General features: G+C 32.0%; 2 protein-coding genes and 1 long non-coding RNA gene across 3 annotated transcripts in view; 1 reads left to right on the forward strand and 2 right to left on the reverse strand.

Annotated features, from left to right (window-relative positions):
* LOC126897660 (uncharacterized) overlaps window positions 1-502 on the reverse strand; it is a 2,071-nt gene extending 1,569 nt beyond the window's left edge. Inside the window, exons 1-3 of the long non-coding RNA XR_007702158.1 lie at window positions 379-502; window positions 160-228; window positions 37-84 (exon numbers count right to left, since the gene is read on the reverse strand). This is a non-coding gene — a long non-coding RNA (uncharacterized LOC126897660). The remainder of the gene's footprint in view (window positions 1-36; window positions 85-159; window positions 229-378) is intronic.
* LOC126898127 (E3 SUMO-protein ligase ZBED1-like) overlaps window positions 1-21,978 on the forward strand; it is a 100,713-nt gene that overhangs the window by 70,270 nt on the left and 8,465 nt on the right. The gene's annotated exons all lie outside the window — the stretch shown is intronic.
* On the reverse strand, window positions 8,036-9,331 carry LOC126897654 (uncharacterized). Its single transcript, XM_050671422.1, has 2 exons — window positions 8,868-9,331; window positions 8,036-8,809 (listed from the first exon to the last, which is right to left on the reverse strand). Exons 1-2 carry the CDS (start codon window positions 9,230-9,232, stop codon window positions 8,692-8,694), a joined length of 483 nt encoding a protein of 160 aa, XP_050527379.1. The 5' UTR covers window positions 9,233-9,331; the 3' UTR covers window positions 8,036-8,691.

Below are 21,978 nucleotides of genomic sequence, written 5' to 3' on the forward strand. Positions count from 1 at the left end.
TTTCTATAGTGTTTTCACTTGTACAGCCAACTTAACCTTTTCTATGTATATTTGATATGTCTTGATCATCGCAAGTTATAGTTTCTAAAATTAATAATATCATTATTTATCATGATAAATTATTTGTATGAATATAATATGATGTATAATATAATATACTTATGATAAAATTTCATCGTGTTTGAGTCTGCGATTATATGCTACTCTGGATATATAATAGCAACTTACCTATATATATAGATATAATAATTAATAATTATAATAAAAATGATTTATTCTATAATTATTGGAATAATCTTTTATTATTATTCTTTGTAAACCTATTATGAAATATTTAATAATTATTTGTAGTTAAAATATGTATATAGTAATACTTACTTTTATTTACACGAAGAATATTTATATTCTTTAGTTATGCTACTTGTTTTTGTTTATTGAAATAAATTGATTGAAAATCTACGTATGTATGTACTGAATGGTTATGAATGTACATTATTCTGTGAACTATAATCTACTTACGCAGTTGAATAAGTGAAAACAATGGGTTTTCATTGAAATTAAATTTTAACACAATCATAACACGAAATCTAAACGTTTATATCAAGGAGAATATATAGCATTATTATCTATGTATTAAGTGTGAAATAATGTCGTTTATTTAATTCGAGCATTTCTATATATTTGTTATTGTCGGATGGGTAAAATTGCTTTTACTACCATTGCTATCAAAGTGAAAATGATATCACTCATATATTTTTCATATTTTTAAAATATGAAAATTAAACAATTTATAAGTATAAAAATTAATNTGAAAATTATACAATTTATAAGTATAAAAATTAACACAAAATACATAGTGTATAAAAATATTTATTGACTCATTTTTGCAGTAAACAAAATTTATTATTTATATTTACATGATTGTGATTAAATCAATTATTTTACATTATACAATTATTGATTAACCAAGAATATAACACTTTAACACGGTTGTTTGTACAACAATTATCGTTGTACTTGTGAAATAAACATGTAACATTTGATGAATTGATATTATTATTACTATTATTATAATTATATAAAAGTACATCAATTCTCGGACAATCGTAATCTTCCATGTTAATTACTGGCTTGGATGTAAATTTTTCGAGAAACTTCTTTTTTTGCAAACCTTTTACATAAAAACGTAAACATCGATCGGCGAGAGCATTCAATATCGTCTGTAACTTTGTATAATCAATTTCACCGTCAGTATGATGTAATTTGTGTTTATTTCGATGTAACCACTTATTGACTCTAGCTGACTTAGTCGTCATGTAGAAATTATCAGGTGGTTTAAACATATAATGATTTAAACTATCAAACGTGTATACTGATAATTCTTTTACAATTAATTTACATTTGTAGTCTACGATGCATTGAAAATCGACTACTATTGATTGATCCATTTTTTATGATTGTTGAAACTATACTAAATCGTTTTTATGTATCCAACTGTTTTTTGTTATACCACACCATTTAACTAGACAGTGATCATTTTTGTATCGTAAAATTTTTTCAATGAGAAATGTATGTGGAAATTTTGTTTTTTTTATCTCTTCCCGATAGAACGTTCCGTTAATTAATACACCATTCTCATCTTTCAACACGTATACTACGGGTATTGTTTCTTTTATTTTATCTACCAATTCTGAGTATATCCTTTGACAAAAGCGGCTTTATTTTTACTTATACGCACAGCATCACCAATTTTAAATACTTTTCGCGTAATATTGGAGTGATTCGGTAAACGATAGAACCGTACGGTATTGGGATTTTTGGATGCTTGTGTTGGTGTTTGACGGATCGCCGAATGAATACTATTGTTATTGTTTGTAAAATTGGCAACCATTGGTAAGATCTTGAAGCGGTAAATTTTTTCCACATGCGTTCTTTAAGTGTACGGTTAAAACGTTCGATTACGCATGCCTTCACCACCGAATATGTAGGAAAATGTTTTATACTTCTCTGTTGTAGAAAAGTTATCAGATTTTTGTTGAAAAATTCTGATCCCCTGTCTGTTGTTATGTACAGTGGACATCTATTACAGTTGTTTATTATTGATTCAAAAGCTGCAGTGACCACCTTACCGTTTTTATTTTTTAAAGGTATACACCATGCGTATTTAGTATATACATCTATCACAGTAAGAATAAAAGTAAAGCTTTTATTCTTGTTGCAATACTTTCTCATATCGACGAGATCCGCTTGCCACGTGTTGTCTTTAGCGTAAGGCGTTACGATACGTCTCGGAAATTTCTTTCTTGCTTGTGCGTGTATCTCCTCCGCTATTTGCTCTTTAACAGTTTTCATTTTATTACTCCGTTTTCTCTAAGTTCTTCTTCCAAGGATATTATTTCATTATACACTCCCGTATTACCGGTACGCTTGTAAAATAGCCAGACGCTGTACTAATTCATTTATATCGTCCCAATATATGTATTCTTTTCGTTTATTTGATACAGATAAAAACGGTAGTCCGCCACCAAACTTTTCGTTTTCGCTTGGTTGCCGCCCGTTAAATAACTGTTTTATTATATTTTTATATTTATATCCTTGATTTGTTTTCAATTTTCCGTTAATGTTTATATGTACTCTAGTGTGTATGAGACAGATTTTATACGTTATCATATACTCAGAAGTGATTAAATCGACGTTAGGTATCTTTATAAATAACAATTCGTGTAATCCTTTTGTCAATAGCACTTGTTTTAGACTACCGATCTTGATATTACCCATATGTTCATCAATGATTACCATTTTATCACCCATTTTAAAGTCTCCGTCATCATTAACGGTTACACCGTACACCGCATCAAAGTTTGATTATTGTTGATGATGTTGTAACGGTTTAGATAACACGATCGTTTTATTTTTATCAATTTTATCGTATTCCTCGCCATCATTTTCTTCTGATCGTTTGATTTATGGTTTTTNTTCTTCTGCATCGTTTGATTTACGGTTTTCAAATAAGTTTTTTGTTTGTCGTGCAATTTCTTCCAGAGGTTCAACGATAGGTGTCGCATGCTTGCGAACAAACTCTCTAGTTTCCTCTATCGAGGAAGGNTCTAAAAATCAGCTCTTTTTATATAAATATCGAAACTTTTGCGATACCTTCCCTCGTTTAAAGGAAAATCTTTCGCTATCAACAAAAATTCAAATCTACCAGAGTTCCAGCATTTAGCACACATTTCTTTAAATTCTATAAAACTCATATCTGACGAACAATGATCATAATATATGTGTTTTAAATTAGTTTCGTCTTGTTTGTATAAAATAATCATATTCGTGTTGTCTCTGTTATTTTGGTATACGAGAATACGTCTGCGATAAGTAAAATATATCGATACCGTTGTGTCGACCTCTACAAAAATACGATGCTNCCGTTGTGTCTACCTCTACAAAAATACGATGCTATGTTGTTTTGTTTTTCACATACGACGTCATCAAATATAAATATAGAATTAGATGTTACCTTTTCCGGTGCTAATACTTGATCGTTATCGGTGTAAACGTATATGTTTACTCCTTCTACGTCGTTAATAATATTCTCTAAGATTTTATATTTACGTTGATCCGGAGTTTTTGTATAGAGGTATATGTTTTCAAATTTTAAACCGTTTTCTTTTGTCAGAAAATTAAACATTACGTTTGTTTTACCGCAATTAGACGGTCCACAAATTATACAACGTATACTATCGGGTAGCAAAGGACCGTGTTTCATTCGTTTTGACACAGATTTATCCAAATCGACGTTAGAAACTGGTAACTTACATGTTTGCGCTTCGAAAAACATTACGTATAAAAGATTGATGTAACAATTACACCGTTTTAAACGATGATTCGACGTCGACGATCTAACATTAATAAACGCGGAAACGGTTTAGTTAATTCTCTTATAAATAATCTTCCCGTCGAAGTTCATTGGCCATCGTATCAATATCTAGGAACCGGCACGCGGTTACAAAAGCGATTGGCTCGTGGTGACCCTGGTAAAAATCCGCTGGATGCAGCAGCACGAGAACACGATATATCATATAGTAAATATAAAGACATTAAGAATCGTCATAAAGCCGATTACGTTTTACAAAATCGAGCTTGGGAACGTGTTAAAGCAAAAGATAGTACGTTCGGAGAAAAAGTAGCGGCTTACGCAACTACCAATATCATGAAAGCGAAACGCAAACTCGGGATGGGAATAAATTTTAACTCGATCGTTAGTTCGAGTCGAAAGGCGATGCGAAAAATGAAAGGTAAAAGTGCGAAGAAAGCAAGTATAATTGCACTCGCAGCGGCTAAAAAAACATTTAAAAACTCTGTTCGAAAACCTAGTGCTCCTCGTACTATAAAAATACCGAAATTTGGTGGAGTGCTTCCCTTGATTCCTATTTTCGCAGGTCTTTCTGCTCTAGGCTCGTTGGCAGGTGGTACCGCTAATATAATCAAAGCGGTAAATGAAGTAAGAAAAAATAAGGATTCAAAAAGTCCAGTTAAAATCGGTGGAGGTATGCTCGCAAAAAGAGGATCATCATTATATTTGAAACCATTTCAAAAAAACTAAATCATATGCTACCCAGTGATCGCCCGCTAAACAGCGATGATATTATAAAATATGCAAGACTATTAAAACTGTCTCATTTTCGTAATATTTTTTCACGAGATAAATTACCTAAAACACCACGAACGATTGAATGTGCTGTCGTGAATTTGGATGATGATACGGGCGAAGGCACGCACGGGTAGCATATTATAAAAAAAATAAAACCGTTTTTTATTTCGATTCGTTTGGCAACTTACCACCGCCTTTAGAATTACGCTCCTATTTAAAAGGATGTAGTATAAAATTTAATTACACTCGTGTTCAAGAGTTCAATACGTTAGTGTGTGGACAATTGTGTTTGAAATTTTTACTGGAACGATGCAACGCTCTTTAACGTTATCTTTTCAAGGTAACCAGTCTAGAATGATCAGTACCTTTTTCCCACCTATTGAATTAGATGGAACTGCAGAATTAGCACTTTTGAGTTTACAAGCTTGCAACTCTAAACCAAATGTTAGTGAAAAAAATAATTCTTTTCGTGTTTTAACCTATAACGATTACCTTGAAAGTTCAACGTCTGTTAATAATTCCGTTATTGATTTATCAATACCAATAGGATCATACGAGTTAGATGATATAGGTAAATATTTCTCAGATGAATTTAAAAAACATAATATTATTTTTAACTTGAAATCCAATGTGAATACATTGAAATCCGAAATGTTTTGCGATAAAACAGTAGATTTCACAGCAAAAAATAGCATAGGAGAGTTGTTGGGATTCAATAAAAAAACGTTTGAAGGCGGTGTCATACATGAATCAGAACAAATGGCTTATATTAATCTACTATCGTGTATAAGAATAGAGTGTAATATTGTACATGGAGCATTTGTTAACGGACGCGAGACGTGTTCTATTCACGAGTTTTATCCCTTGGTGTCACCCGGTTACAAGATTGTAGAATCACCTAATAATCTTATATATTATTCCGTGTTGACGAATCAAATAGATAACGTAAAAATTGAAATTAAAGATCAGAACGGAGAGCTTGTCGATTTCAGAGGAGAAAGTGTAACGGTTCGTGTTCATATTCGATATGGGTATACAATATAACGTTAAAAAGAGACGTTTTCATGAAGTTGAGAACAGTTCAATTTCAAAACTTCCAGAGTTAACAAGGGAGAGCTTGACTACACTTTTAAATCTTGGTTATACACTTGAAAATCGTAATGGAAGATATTCTGAACATACACGAAAAACCGTACTTCGAAGAAAGTATAACAAAATTTGAATACCATTCGTATCAACCATTTTCTAGTAACGCACTGTCGAATAACGATGAAATACGAATTGCGATACAACATCAAGATTTATATACTCTCCCAGCGAATCTTTGTTACACATCGAAGGTGAAGTTGAAAGAAATATAGAAACAGGTAATGGAGAAGCTTCTATAAAATTAATAAACAATGGCATTATGTTCCTATTTGATGAAATTCGTTACGAATTAAACTGTTGATAAAGTAAGAAATCCTGGTATTACAACATGTATGAAAGGTTATGCGTCTTTTCAAACAGCAAACCTTTACCGATATCAAAATGCCGGATGGAATGAAAGTGGTGAATCTAAAGAAAAATTCGAAGTGTGCATACCTCTCAAAGTAATTATGGGATTTGCGGAAGATCATCGTAAAATAATAATAAATTCCCGACAAGAATAAATACTGAATAGATCTAGCGTGGATATTAACGCGTTAAAATGTGAGCGAGGCAACGGTAAAATAAAAATCGCGAAAATTATGTGGAGAATGCCGCATATAAACGTTGAGGATGGTGTTAGATTGAAACTTTTGAAGACGTTAGATTCTCGTCAACCACTTTACATTGCTTTTAGAAGCTGGGAATTATTTGAACATCCATATTTACCACAAACAACAAAACATTCGTGGGCCGTTAAAACGTCAACGCACACTGAAAAACCTAGATATGTGATTATAGCGTTTCAAACTAAACGTAAAAACATTATATCTGCAGACATGAGTCGATTCGATCATTGTTCTCTATCATCGCTCAAAGTTTTTTTAAATTCAGAGTCTTATCCATATGACAGTTTAAACATCGATTTTGATAATGATAAATATTCAGCGTTGTATCAAATGTATTCATCGTTTCAAGATACTTTCTATAATATCGATAATGGTGATCCTATTTTGACTGAAGATGAATTCAAAGACTCTGCACCTATGGTTGTCATAGATTGTTCGAAACTGAATGAAAAAATTAAAAGTGCACCTGTAGACGTTCGAATTGAATTCGAAACCAAGATTCCTATACCAAAAGATACATCAGCATATTGTCTTATACTACATGATAAGATTTTCGAATATAACGCTATGACTAGCGAAATACACAAGGTGGTTTAATTTATGAAATAAAAAATTAATATAAGTATAATATTTTTTTTTAATTTAAAACAATTACTATTGTACATAATTAGTTATAATTTTTAGTTATTTATGTTTTACATTTAATGATTAAATTTAAATTTATTGACAATATTATACATTTTTAATATATTTATAAATTTATTTATTACTATTGTTATTAAAATAGTTGGGATTATTATATAATAATATTATATTATATAATAGATGAGTTATTAAAAGTGGGACGGTGTGGCCGAGTCGGTAACGCGGCAGCGCTTGACGCGTAGTGTCTCAGGTTCAAAACTCGGTCACGGGCGGCTTCATTTACCGAACGAGAGATCAGTTCGGTAATTTGGAGTCGCCATCCCACCTCCGGCGACGGACTAACCACCCGTCCCGGAGTATAAATGGTTAAGNCATTAACTGATTCATTATTTAACTGATTCTATTATTATAATAAAAACATGAAAATTTTTTAAATATATATAAAATATTAAACACATACCGTTTCATTTAACCAAGTTTGATGTTGCCCCGCATCGATCATCGAATATGATGCAGGATTTTCTATTTCATTAACTATATTTAAATAATAATCATCCATATTCCAAAAATCTGGTAATAATTCTTGAGACTGCGAAAATATATATATATATATATTTTATTATAATCGCATAAATAAAATTATTTTTAAATTACTTACCATTGTTTGCGAAAGTGGTTCAACTTTCATCTCGTTTATTATATCTGCGAATTCTTCTTCGCCAAGTAGTGGAGACAGCGGTTCACTTTTCATATTATTTAGAATTTGTAAAAATTCTTCGTTGTTAATACTTTGTGATGACATGTTGCTTGTACGCTTTTGATCCNATGACATGTTGGTTATAACGCTTTTGATCGAATGACTGTGGTGATCACACATACTCTTATACAATCTTACAGTAGAATTTCAAAATGATGAATTAGCATTTCTTTTGACACTGCGATTGGTTTAAAATTGGTTAACGTTTTAAAAACTNTGACACTGCGATTGGTTTAAAATTGGTTGACGTTTTAAAAACAATTGCTGGAATGGGTACTGTGAGATATATATCAGTTTTTAAATTTACTTCGTTATATTTTTGTCTTAAAATTTGCTGATTATGTGTTATTTAAATGCTAACTGTTTAAATCATAAAATAACCAACTTGCGTATTATATATACATGCATTTAAAATATTATTTCAGCATTTTGTCTTATCTAGCAGCATTTAAATTTTTTTCTTTTTAAGTGATATGTAATCATAGAAACGATGACTGGAGTTATAGAAATATGAATTAAATTTATCGTATCTGCTTTTGTGAGAAATTAAATTTTCTTGATAATATACTCATAAAGTATGCAGTTATAACTATAAGTTACATATTTTATTTTCATAAAGTATTTAATAATGTGTATTTAATATCACAATAAAGAATGAGACGTTATACAATAGTTATGTATTCTTATCTCACAAATTTGTTGATTGTATATATTATTTTGATAGAAAATTTTTTTAATCAATTATCAAACAGTTAGTATATATAATAATTTTTATTTTAATTAAAAAATGTTTTACAATACAATTATATCATTTCAAAATTGTTTACAATTATTGTTAATAATATTTTTTTAAATTGTTAACCAAATAAATCGTTACAATTTTCCTATATTTGAATTTGATCGTTAAATGGATTAGATAAATCATTATTTATACGGTGAACATTAACATCTTGTACATTTTCATTGTGATTTTCCAAATGATCTTGTTGGTCATCGTTTTTACTAAAAATTTTAATTTTATTTAGTATTTTTAGCATAAACAATTTAGTAAAATATCTACCTTATATTTTCATTTGTCATTTGCTTAACATCCTGATTGGTTTGATGTTTGAAATACTCAATGAATTGTTCCCATATACGTTTAATGATACATTTATAATCGAAGGTAACTATTTCTTTGTACAGTGCTGTTGATGTCTTTGGCAATAACGATATATCCATACTTTTCACGATGGAATACATTAAATTTTCGGGTAATACTAAAAACTTGTTTATAACCAAATCCTTTACTTTTTCGTAAACTTCTTTACTTTGCATGTACAATAAGTTACATGTTTCATATTTCTCTTTGGTTACTTCCAGGAGACATGACTTCATTTCTTTCAACGCATATAGATTTTCTTCGGTCAATGATATACGCCCCATTTTTTCTTCTTCATTACCTTTACCCGATATTGATAGATAACTTTTCGAGAAACATTTCGATTTTACAATGTTAAAAACGGAATTCAAATAAATTTTTGATTTACACGATTCATCCATATATGAAATAACTTCATCGATTAATTGTAAAAAATTAATAAATTTATCGACATCCATCCATAAATACATACTTGGAGATAATATTATCATTACGGGAGAGTATCGGTCGTTTATCCACGTGCAACCGATATGTAGAAATTTTCGCTCGACGAAACTCAAATTGAAGACCGACGTTGCTAGTATAGAAAACTCAGGTTGAGGTTGATTCCGAATAGTCATTCTTATATCTTTTCCTCCAGTTGTCATTTTCATCATACTTCACTTTGTTATACTTCACTGATTACACACACGAGTAAGAAAACGAAGATACAATACGATTGATTTTCACGAGCGGTTGTGTTTTATACCAATATTAAATAACAGGAGTGGGGGAAGAATACAATCATCTTTGAAGTGGGAGGTTGTGAGGCGCTATTATTTGTTATCAAATTGAATTTTTATTTTGATAAGGGAGGCGCTAATAATTTTCAAAAGTGAGGCGCCGGAGGAGATTATAAGTGAGGCGCTATTATTTGTTATCAAAATGATTTTTTATTTTGATAAGGGAGGCGCTAATAATTTTGATAAGTGAGGCGCCCCCACAAACACACATCATATTATGTATATCAATTAACACTTGTTGAAAACAAAAAAAAAAACTATTATATTAGATATTGAAATTTGTGTGTTCATTCGCGATTTTGCACAGCAGTAATACGGTCTGTCCTTATTACTTCCTGAACTAGTAATGCATAATGATGCTTGGGTATGACAATTACAGTTGTGATAATCTTCAGCCATGTATTTAAAGTATCGACAACGCGTTGGATCAGTATAATCTTTACGACACACGACAAATTGCGTGTTACTCGATTCTAAATAACTATTAGATTTATCCCAAATATTTACACTTAAACCATAATGACATTTGTACAAATTTCCATCATACATCCATCGTTTCATAGTGAGAAAAAATAACTTAAATAGAAAAAGAATTAAGCTGTAATCTATTGGTAAACTACTAAGATTAGACTATAGATTACATCGTTTATTTTTCAATTTTATAGAAACAGTGCATCATGATCTTTGTTACCAATTGTCAAATATAAAAACGTATTATCATAATTTAAATAATGCAAAAAATTTTATAAATAGTTAGAATTGAAACTGATACTGTAAGTATAAAAAGTATCAGCAATACCATTTCAGCAACAGTTTGAATTGAGCGGCGCGTCGTAAATTTTTTTTATTTAAGTACCTACACACGTATAAATATTTTTTTTAGTATAATTAAATAAATAAAATTCGATTACTAAATCATCGAGAATACTTTTTCTAATGAATTAATGCAAAAAAACAAAAAGAACAAAAGTATATAACAAAATTTGTCAATGATGGTTAAAAACTTTGAAAGCTCATAACTTTTAAACTGGACTTTGCCGACAATTTTTTTTTTTATATATTCTTAGTCAGTATAAAAAACTGAATCAATTAAAAAAAAAAAATTTGAAAAAACTCGATGGGGTGGTAAAATGCATTTAAGCCTTTCAGTCTTCCACAGAGTGATACAGAGTAGATGCGAGCTCAATTTCGGTTTTTTGTTCAATAAATTATACCAGTGTCCTACACTCCGATTGCCCGCACTGTGGCTGAGTTCAGACTGGCTGGTCGACAAGTGGAGAGACACTTTAGTGAACGCATATAATTACATAGAATCTTGACTAAGAAATTATTGTGCTAGTATTCTGTCCAGCCAGGTTGTAGCGCTTCAATAAGTAATAGAACAAAATGCAATCTAATCATGTATTTTTTTGAAGTGTGTATATATATAAAAAAATAAATAAATACCGTAAAACGGGGTCACTCGGGTCACTGAGGTAATTAGAATCAAAAATTATCTTTTTTTGTTATCAGTATCTGTGGAGGTAAATATTGATATTTTCGGGTTTGAAACAGCTGGATCGATTTAAGAATATGTTTTATGTGGTGGTTAAGTCGATCAAATGTAGGTTTTCCGAATTTCTTATCAATTAGATAACATCAATTTTGTTATCATAAAACGTGTTTATTTTGAACCTGCTCAAACTTCTCCTGGATAACAAGCCAGTAAGTATTTAACACTTTAAATTTCACTTAAAATTTTTAAGCAACTTATACTCTATCGTTTTATATAGTTATTAAGATTGTACGTGAAAAATTGTAAACATGGTGAAGGTTTTTCCAAAAAAATAATTTACGCGTGTTTTTTTGGGGTGATAACGGTCAGAATGATTTGATTTGGTGTAGTAGATAGTTTACGTATTTGGAGGTATACAACGAACAATAATGTTTTTACATATTTTTGTCATTCATTAAACCTACTCAAACATTCGATTGGTACTCATGTACACTTTGTTTTGTGCGCAATAAACATGTTTACCCTTTTAAATTACTTATAATATCTATAAAAATAGGTACCTAGGTACCTAATAATATTATAGAATACCTATTGTAGTTAGTAATACATATTAATGCTATACTAATTTTATTTACAAAATTATTATTACGATTCGTTTTTGCATCATTTTGCTAGGCACTGTTTTAAGTATGAAATATAATATATAAAATTGTTTTAGGAAAAATGCCGCGAACATATTTCCCGAATCCTCGGGGGGTCAGGCATCAACAGCACAGTGTTGAGGAATTGGAAAATGCGTTGTCGATAATTGCAAGTGGAAAATCTATTAGATCTGTTAGCCGCAATTTAAATATTCCATTCAGCGTCTTACAGAGGTTCCATAAAAATCGCCAACAAAACCCGGGTTTCATCCCGAAAAAATTAGGAGGTCAGATTAGTTTACCAGAAAGCGTGGAAAAAGCTTTAGTTGAAAATATTTTAAAGTGTTCTAATTGGGGTTATCCTATTACTGAATTTGACCTCCTCAGAATGTTCGTAAAATACCATCTAGATAGAGAAGGTACGAAAATCGCCAAGTTTAAAGATAACTGACCTGGATACGATTGGGCTAAATTATTCCTTAAAAGACACAAGCAGGATATATCCCAAAGAATGTGCCAAAATATTAAACGGAGCCGTGCTTTAGTCATTAATAAAATGATAAACGATTTTTTTGATAATTTGACGCCATATTTAAAAGAAATTTCTCCAGATTTAATCATAAACTATGACGAAACCAATTTATCAGATGATCCGGGACGTAAACTAATAATATGCAAGAGAGGCACTAAATACCCAGAAAGGATAATGAATTTTACAAAATCAGCTACCTCGGTTATGTTTGCTGCAGCTGCTGACGGGACTCTTCTACCACCTTATGTAATTTATAAATCAATGCATTTATATGATAAATGGACTGAGGGTGGTCCAAAAGGTGCTAGATACAATAGAACTCCTTCTGGATGGATGGATGGTCGATGCTTTTTAGAATGGTTTATAAAAATAATAGTGCAATATTGTAAAAATAAAGAGGGTCGCAAAATTTTAATAGGTGATAACTTGAGCTCGCATATTTCCCCTGAAGTTATTAAACTATGTAATAAGTATCAAATTGATTTTATTTTACTGCCGCCAAATTCAACTCACATTACGCAGCCATTGGACATTGCATTTTTTCGACCTTTAAAAGGATCTTGGAGAAAAGTTCTAGATAAATGGAAAAGTACTAAAAAATCACCGTCAGTTGACAAAAGCAATTTTCCTTCGCTTCTAAAATCAACTCTTAATGAATTAAATGGAAGATATCGAGATGTTATTAGAGCTGGATTTGAAAAATCTGGGATTTGGCCTTTAAATAGAGATCGAGTTTTAAATATGCTACCAAAAGATGAGCAATTGGAGACAAGCAGTGAAATGGTCGAGAATAATTTAACGAATTATTTAAAAGAGTCAAGATTTGGAGAATGTACACAAAAAAAAAATAGAAAGTCACGTTTGAAAGTTCCAGCGGGGAAAAGTGTTCGTGCTCATGATCTTGATTCAACAGAATCAGAGAAAAGTGAATATGATAGTGTATTAAACCAAATTTTTAATGATGAAAATGACAATGATATCGATGAACCATCAGAGGAAAATAACATAATAGAGCCAACACAGTCAACAAGTTCCGGAAATCGTGGAGTAATAAATATGCCAATAAACGTTTTACAAACAAACATAGAGGAAGGAACATGGGTTGCAGTCAATTTTGGTAAAAATAAGCCCAAAATATTTTTTGGAAAAGTTGTATCTGTTATTAAAAAAAGTGAAATTTGAGAAGGATCTTTTACAAGACCAAGTCTAATAATAAAAAATATGGAAAAATGCATTCATGCTTTCTCCGATATTATAGACTTTTGTGAATTCAGCATAGAACAAGTCATCAGAATTCTAAAAAATCCAAAATCTTTAAGAAGAGATAGGTGAGAATTTGAGGTGAGCCTGAAAAGTGTTCTAGAGGAGTTTGAGAAAAAAAAAAATACTAAAACCTAAAAATTCTATAGGTAATTTTTTAAATATTTCTTACATCCTATGGTAAACTCAGACTAAGTACCTACATACAAGTATTTATTTTTTTTTATTGTTATAAACTAAAAATGTTTAATAATGTTTTTCCTATTTGAAACTCAAAAGACTGAGTATATATGATTAATAGTTATTTTTTATTATTATAAACTAAAAATCTAAGGTTCATATTTTTTTTCTTCTATTGTTTGGATACAATTTTATCTATTTTGTTCTAATATTAAAATGTGTGATAAATATCTTAAATTTTATATAAAAATGTTCTTAAGAAGTTGACTTTTTTTTTTTAAATATACTTTATGATCCTATTCACCTTTAATCAAGGGTTAAATGGATTATGCTTCAATATTAATATACTGATTGTATTCACCCCATTAATGAGTACATAGGGTCACAACTTTAAAAAAAAAATTTTTAAAAATTAAGCATGGTTAATAAAATATAAACAGTACACACATCTTAAGCATTGCGTAACCTAACATTAAAACTTGATTTTTATTATATAGCTCTAAAAATCCCAAACTTATAATCAAAGAACCTCTAAAACTGACCCGAGTGACCCCCTTTTACGGTACCAATATTTTATATGTGTTGGAATATTTGTATCACCAAAGGTATTTTGAAATATTTTTGTTATATTTGATTGGTTAATGTGATAGAATCTTTTACGTGGGCGTTTTATGTAATGCGTAAGAGGGTGGTTAAATCTTGTGTAAAGGTATTACTTTTTTATTCATCTTATCCACGCGGGATCACTGATTTGGTGATATATTTTATTAAGTACATGTATTAAAATGTGATACTACTATAGCTGCTGGACATTATTTCTACGGGTAAAATCCCGAAACAAATAGAAATGACCGGACAGAAAAATATTGTTACAGTAAAGACTCCGGACAATAACAATAACTCCGGTGTGATAACCGAAAACTACGATGTCTTCGGTGAGAAACAAAAATTTCCGGGGGGGGAGAACAACCCTCACAAAAATTCGGGTTATCTTCCGATAAAAAAGATATTGGTCACAAGTTATCCCGCGAAAATCACCGCAGACGCTTTAAAGAAGGGGTTTGGGTGTATTATCGCGCGCATCCCTTATCCAGCGCTGATAAAAACTTTCACGCCGGTTTTGCCCCTAAATGGCTGGGGCCAGTGCAATTAGCCAAAAGGCTAGGTGAGGGAGTGTTTGTGACTAAAGGAAGGCGTCAGTTAAAGCTACATGTCACCGCCATGAAATATGACGCCTCAGGAGGTAATCCTAATAAATTTTCTATTTTACAGCATGTCCAGCAACCAAAGACAGGAAGCGGAGCACCGTCCTTTTCGGCCCTCTCGCCGGCTTGAGCCGAAACCGCAAATCTCATGCGGCAGCGGGCCCGCAGGTTGATGCGGCAAGCGGCGGCACTGCTGGGGGAAGAATATGAGGAACTCCCAACCTGGACCCGAGAACGAGTCCGTACGGCGGGGATTGGGGAACTTCGGTCCCAAACCCTCTTCTTGTGGGCTGCGTTCGATCGGGGCTTAACGGAACGTCGAGCAGGACCAGGGGAACCTAGCCGGCGGTCGAACCAGCGGCGACATCGACCCGGCCACACCTCCGCTCGACTTAATCAGCCGGCACAGGGCAGGCTGGAAACAAACCGGCCAAACCACCGCCACAGCCAACGGGACGAACATGGCCGGTTTCGACCGAAAAACACCGCGGAAGCGTCAACCAACCAGGTGACCACCGCGATACCAAGTGGCGTCGGGAGTGAGTCCCATTCTGGCGAAGGTGTGGAACGCTTTGTTGGTAGCGTTCAACCAGTTGTCTTCCTTGGGGACGACCAGGTGGACCCGCAGCACGTAGATGTGGAGTTCCAGTTCTCGAAGGGAATGGAGACTGAGGATGCGGTTTTGGACGCCCTGACCATCAAGGTTCCCGACTTCTCAGAGTTGGAGGACGGGCCAACGGACCAGCTGTCCTAGGCGTTCATGGGCCGACCGGCCGGACTGGGGGGGAGTATGTCGCGGTCACATCGCGACGCCAGCTTTACCACTGGATGGCGATCGCGGCGCTTTCCCTTTACGTTCGGCAGGTCGCGCCATATGGAGTGGCCGACGGGCGGCTCGAACCGGTCCAGGCCGCCGGCCACTAACAATTATCATTATCGCATTGTGACTATAGTAACTTCCTCTGGAACTGATATTGTTTTTTTATGTTCTTATGTATAATAAGTTACAATATATTATAAAGTAAAAGTTAAACACGGCGTTGTTATTCATTATTCAATATTAAATTATCACCTGACCACAACAATGATAATATAATTACACAGCCAAATCAAATTGTAATTGATCAAAGTATTGAATCAACTACAAAGTAAAAATGAATCATTGAGAAAAATGGTAGTAGAGCTCCAAATGAGCATTGAGCAGTTGAAAACTCAACAAGTTAATCAGCATGTAAGCATACATGATAATAATGAAAATAAAAATTTTATTAGTGATAAACCAGGCTGTTGCTGAGATGCTTCACGTAGTACATAAAAAAAAAACAAGTAAAAAAAGTAGAAAAAAATGTATTAAAACTTGCGCCAAAAATTTATAAACCACCTCCAATTACCGCCAGTTGTGTTAAAAATATCAACGATTTAATTTCTAATTTAACTCGCGAAAAAGCCATTGGTCATGAGCAACAGTTGAAAACTATTGCTAACGGCGATATTAAAATTATAACTGGTGATGAACACGTCTGAACTACTTTAAAAGTACTTGAAAAAAATAAAATTGAGTACCACAGATATCAATTAAAAACAGAAAAAAAGTTTCGTATTGAAAACAGAGGATTACATCCTGACACTGAAGTATGTGAAATTAAAAAAGCCCTAGCAGATAATGATCATTATGCAAGTGATGTCACTAACATCCAAATTAAGAAAAAAGTAAATCCTAGTGACAAAAATAGTGAAAAAACAATAATAAAATTACCGTTATTTTTTGTAGACCTTGATCCTCGAGATAACAATAAAGATATATACGACTTAAATATTTTATGTTATCATAAAATAAAAGTAGAACCTCCGAAGAAAAAAAAAGGTGTGCCACAGTGTAAAAACTGCCAAGCCATACTCAAAATTATTGTCACAAAAAATCTATCTGTTTAAAATGTGGTGAAGAACATAAAACAGAAGATTGTCCAAAATCGTTTGCGGAGAAGCCCACGCCGCAAATTGGAAAGGCTGTTCAGCTTACAAGAAAAAATCCACCCAAAAAAAAACATACGCAGTCCAACGTCTCCAGCAGAAACCTGCTAAAACTGTTACATCGGATGTTTCCTATGCTAAAATTGTTAGTATTTCTAATGGAAATAACGTTATTCTTAAAAAACAACCAATACAGCCGGTTGAAAGTGATAACTCAGCTTTAAGGGAAATTTTATCAGCCCTTACAAATTTTCACGTAATCCAAAGAAGTGATGCGGGCGAACGAGTGGCGTTTTACTCAATACCGCGGTTATAAATGTATACAAGTTACAAGATATTAAATATACTCAATATTCAACTATGTGTATGCTACGTTAAGCCGCACTAGTTAGTTATTAGCAGTATCAATGTACGTTTATACCTGTGATGAATATATATATGTATTTATATATGCACTACGAATTCGTCAGATCACACAATTAATTCGTATCGCCAGACAACTAACAAAACAGGAAAGTAACAAAAGAGACGCAACCCAGAACCAAAAACGAAACGAAGAATCGACCAGTAAAGGTATACGTCGGAAACGGAACAGACCGCAATATCAGTAATCCATATTCGGCGGTGGCCTTATCTCGGTGTCAAGGGCAGGGAGACAACCGATTGTCACATTAATAGCTGGACGGCTGATATCGAAAGAGACACGGGTGAGCGTCAGCCTAGAGTAAAAGACGGTGCCGTGTCAAAATATAACAAAATCTTTAACAAATATGACAAGTAGACTTGATAAGTTAGAAAGTAACCAGTCTAAGTCTAACAATCAAAACAAAAAGAAGAAATGAATCATACATTACGTATCATAGCTTGGAACGCCAATGGGCTAGTACAGCGTAAACAAGAACTTAAAGACTTCTTAAGTAATGAGAACAATGACATAGCTCTTTTTTTAGAAATACATTTCACCCACCCCATGGACTTTTTTGAAAATAAAAAATTACAATATCTAAGTAAGAAAACTTACTGGCCAAGTGATTCAAATAAAGTTTCTGATCTTCTACACTTCTTCATAATTAAAAGTATCTCATCTAATTATGTTCAAACAGAAGATTAGACTTGTCGTCTAATCACATTCCTGTGTTATAAACAATAAGTTCGAATGTCATATTAAAGAAGCGGAAAATGTCTCTCATAAATAAACAGTCAGACTGGGATTTTTTTCAGAATGGCCCTAAAAAACATTATCATATTTTTCGTACGTTTGAAAACAGCAAGTGACATAGAAGAAACAGTAGTACATATGCTAACTAATGATATTGTCAAAGCGGCAAAAGAATCTACTCCAGAAACTTGTAAAGACAGATATCGTGAGACAACTTATCCAGCAGAGATAAAAGAACTTATTTGGCAAAAACGCAGAGTTACAAGAAAATGGCACACTACCCGTCATTTAGCAGATAAAACTAAATGGAATCGCTTTTGCAAAGCGCTTCGTGAAAAAATTAAAGAAGTTAAAAACGAAACATTTAAATCATATTTAAGCGGACTATCTACTAGTTTCTAGCGATTAATCTCTATGGAAAGCTACAAGAAAAATGAAAAGACCTCGAGCTTATATACCTCCTATTCGTAAAGAAGGTGATACGTAGGCGCGTACTGATATGGACAAAGCAGAAGCATATGCACTTTATTTAGAACATGTTTATCAACCGAACGACATAAATTCAGAACTTGACCAAGTAGAATACCAACCATTAAACGAAATTGATTACAAAATACGGCACTTTACATCATTAGAAGTAGCACATGAAAGTGATACAAACATCAACCCTAAAAAAGCACCGGACTATGATGAAATCAACCCTCGTATTCTGAAAGAATTACCAAAAAAAGCTATCATTCATCTAACTCATATTTACAACACTATAATACGCACACATTATATTCCAGAACAATGGAAAAAGGCGCAAGTAATCATGTTGCTGAAACCTGGCAAGCCCCCAGAGCAACCTTCTTCATATAAGTCAATATCACTCTTACCCAGTATGGTTTAACTCTTAGAAAAGCTTCTTTTAAAGCGCCTCAATTCTTTAATAGAAGAAAAAAAACTTATACCCGATCATCAATTCGGTTTTAGAAACAAACATTCAACTATAGACCAAATTCTATTTTTTCCAAATTGGAAAACATTCTGAGCTATCACTATAGAACAAACGTCTGTTATATGTAGCGATCGTAAAACCTGTCTGGACTTATGGAATTCAATTGTGGGGTTGTGCCATTAAGTCCAACATAGATGTTATACAACGTTGTCAAAATATCGCGATTCGTACAATTGTCGCGGCTTACAGTTTCGATAGAAATGATGTAATTCATCGAGATATGATGTTACCAACCGTAGCAGATGAAGTCACTCGGTTTGCAAGTAAGCATATATTAAGGTTGGAAAACCATGAAAATATAGCGGCAATTCAACTATTGGACAATTCCAATGACCTAAGACGTTTACAACGCGTCAAACCATATGACTTAGTTTAAATTTATTTTATAATTATTTATTATTATTAGACTAAATTAGGGTCCATTTCACTGGACGTATAAATCCCATTCATGTTGTATAAGTATATATATTTATAATTTTGATAACCATTTAATTGTATTGATTAAGATTTATGATTGTCTCAATAAAAAGTACTGTAGGGTAGTTTAAAAAAAAAAATAATAATAATCAAAATAAAATAAACACATTAAAAATTGTCTCTAATTGTGCAAATTTAAGTGAGTTAACATCGAAGAAATCATCTTTATTTTATCAAATTTATAGATTATTTTCATGTTCCTCTTTAGCTCTATTCATGATTTCTAAAAACTTTTTAGCAGTGTTTGCTATTTCGGAATTCATATTAAGTGTAAGACTATGAATTTTTGATAATGATACCTAAAAAGATTATTATAATGGTTAATATAACAAAATTGACGGGGTTCGTACGGAATGATTGCCTATCCGAGATACATTGAGGGTGTATTTATGGGAAAGGGCTCATCACATAAATTTAAACTCCTTAAATTCATGCATTGTCCTAATATCTAACTGAAAACAAAATTCTAACTACGAGTCTGGAATAGATAGAAAGTTTTTTCATGTTATATTATTCATTTTCTTTAATTTGAATGTGTTCTTAAGTTTCTTTATAGAGTTATTTTATTTTATTTTAATTAGGTTTTCAAGAAACAAATACTTGCATGTTCATTTATTATAATGTATGAAGAATTGGTCCAAACTTTTTGAATGAGAAATGTTAATAATTTTAACGAAAGTAATTTCAGTTCTGTATCTGAATTAATTATGAGATCATTGTTTAAGGTATGAACTAGAACTGAACTTTCCAAAATCACTGAAGAATTCGGACAAATACTTATATTATGCAATGCTACATAAGCCACTCTGAAATTAAATAACATTAAGCAAAATTAATGTAAAAGCACTCAGTTAGGTTTTTTTATGGGTAGCAGGGTTCATAATATATAGGGATCCGGTGCGAAAAAAAATTTAGGGGCCCACAATTTAAAAACCCAGTACAGCAGGGATGTGGCATAGTTGGGTCAAGTATAATAATATCTGACAGTGACTAAAATCACTATCATAAAAAACGCTTCGATGCAAATTTGTAGATAGTATTTAATTTAAAAAAAATTGTGTATAATTCCAAATGCTACATATTCACTTAGATGAACTATTCTGGACTGTTTCAGTACCTGTAACTTTACAGTTCATAGTGCGAAAAAAATTGGTAGATATGTATAAATGAAATAGTTCGCGAACTTCTTTAAAAATTCTCTGTGGTTCGTTGTTCGAAATACTGTAAATGGTTAATAGCTGTTTACAATTAGATAACAAATAAATTATATTGTTAAAATGTTACACGGTTTTTAACTGTTTAACAATAAAATAAATTCATGCTATGTACAAATATTAGATCAAATTTCTGATTTAACTTAGGACTACTGGTCAATATATATACCTTGAATTAGGTGATAATGATAACATGAGCCATGAGGGTATTGATAATAATTTTTTCTTAGTTTATGATGTTCAGGTTAAGGGTTAGTTTATAACTTAATTGCCCATAAGTAGTGTGAACTACAACTGAACTGTGTACTGCTATACTATTAGTGATAAAATGAATAGTTCATTGCCAAACAATATCAGCATGATCAATAAAATTAGTGAACTTAAGAATAGTTCGTTGAATGAACTATGAACTAATGAACTATTCACAGAAATGAACTAAACTTTCCATCTCTATTCTATTTCCTTATTTATATCCTGATTGCAAGTTTTATGATTTTTAAGTGTAATATATAAATAAATATATAAAGGGAAATGATGTAGAATGAAAGACGAATATAAATATTATTTCTTATAAAAAAATTGTATTAATCTTTTCAATAAGTTATAGCATTATAAAGTTAAAAATGTAAAATACAAAATCAAGAATTTTCACACAAAAATAGCAATCAGTAACTATTTCGATGCGAAGCTGAGAAGGTATTAATTTTACTATGTGTTTTTTTTTTTTTATGTCTGTTGCCACTTTTTCTCAGCTCTCACTGGACCGATTTCTTTCAAAAGTACGTCAAAAGATCACAAATCGTATCTAGTTGGAGACAGTACCCTAAAAAATTGAAAAAAATTCCCTTGTTCCCCGAAAATGGGGGAAATATCCAAAAAAATTACAAATTTTAAAATCGCTAATTTTCGAAATTTTTTTACTTTTTTTTCTTAAAACTTCCATAACTTTTTAAAAAATAAACAAATCAACATAAATTTTTTTTCTACTAACCTTAGATATTTCCCTTTCGTTTGATATCATTTTTTTGAAAATCTAACACTTAACCTGCTCATGGGAGGGATTTAAAATAGCAACTTTTTTACAAAAACTAACTTTTTCAACTTAATTTTTGAA

This window comes from Daktulosphaira vitifoliae, unplaced genomic scaffold (assembly GCF_025091365.1).
Source record: "Daktulosphaira vitifoliae isolate Bord-2020 unplaced genomic scaffold, ASM2509136v1 Scaffold_2, whole genome shotgun sequence".
NCBI classification, from domain to species: Eukaryota; Metazoa; Arthropoda; class Insecta; order Hemiptera; family Phylloxeridae; genus Daktulosphaira; species Daktulosphaira vitifoliae.

What these genes read in the sequence shown, in the direction of transcription:
- LOC126897654 (XM_050671422.1), bottom strand. Translation starts at nt 9,232, where the DNA reads ATGGGGCGTATATCATTGACCGAAGAAAATCTATATGCGTTGAAAGAA. An exon ending in ATGACAAATGAAAATATAAG is followed by an intron (nt 8,810 to 8,867) that starts GTAGATATTTTA and finishes TAAAATTTTTAG; the next exon opens with TAAAAACGATGACCAACAAG.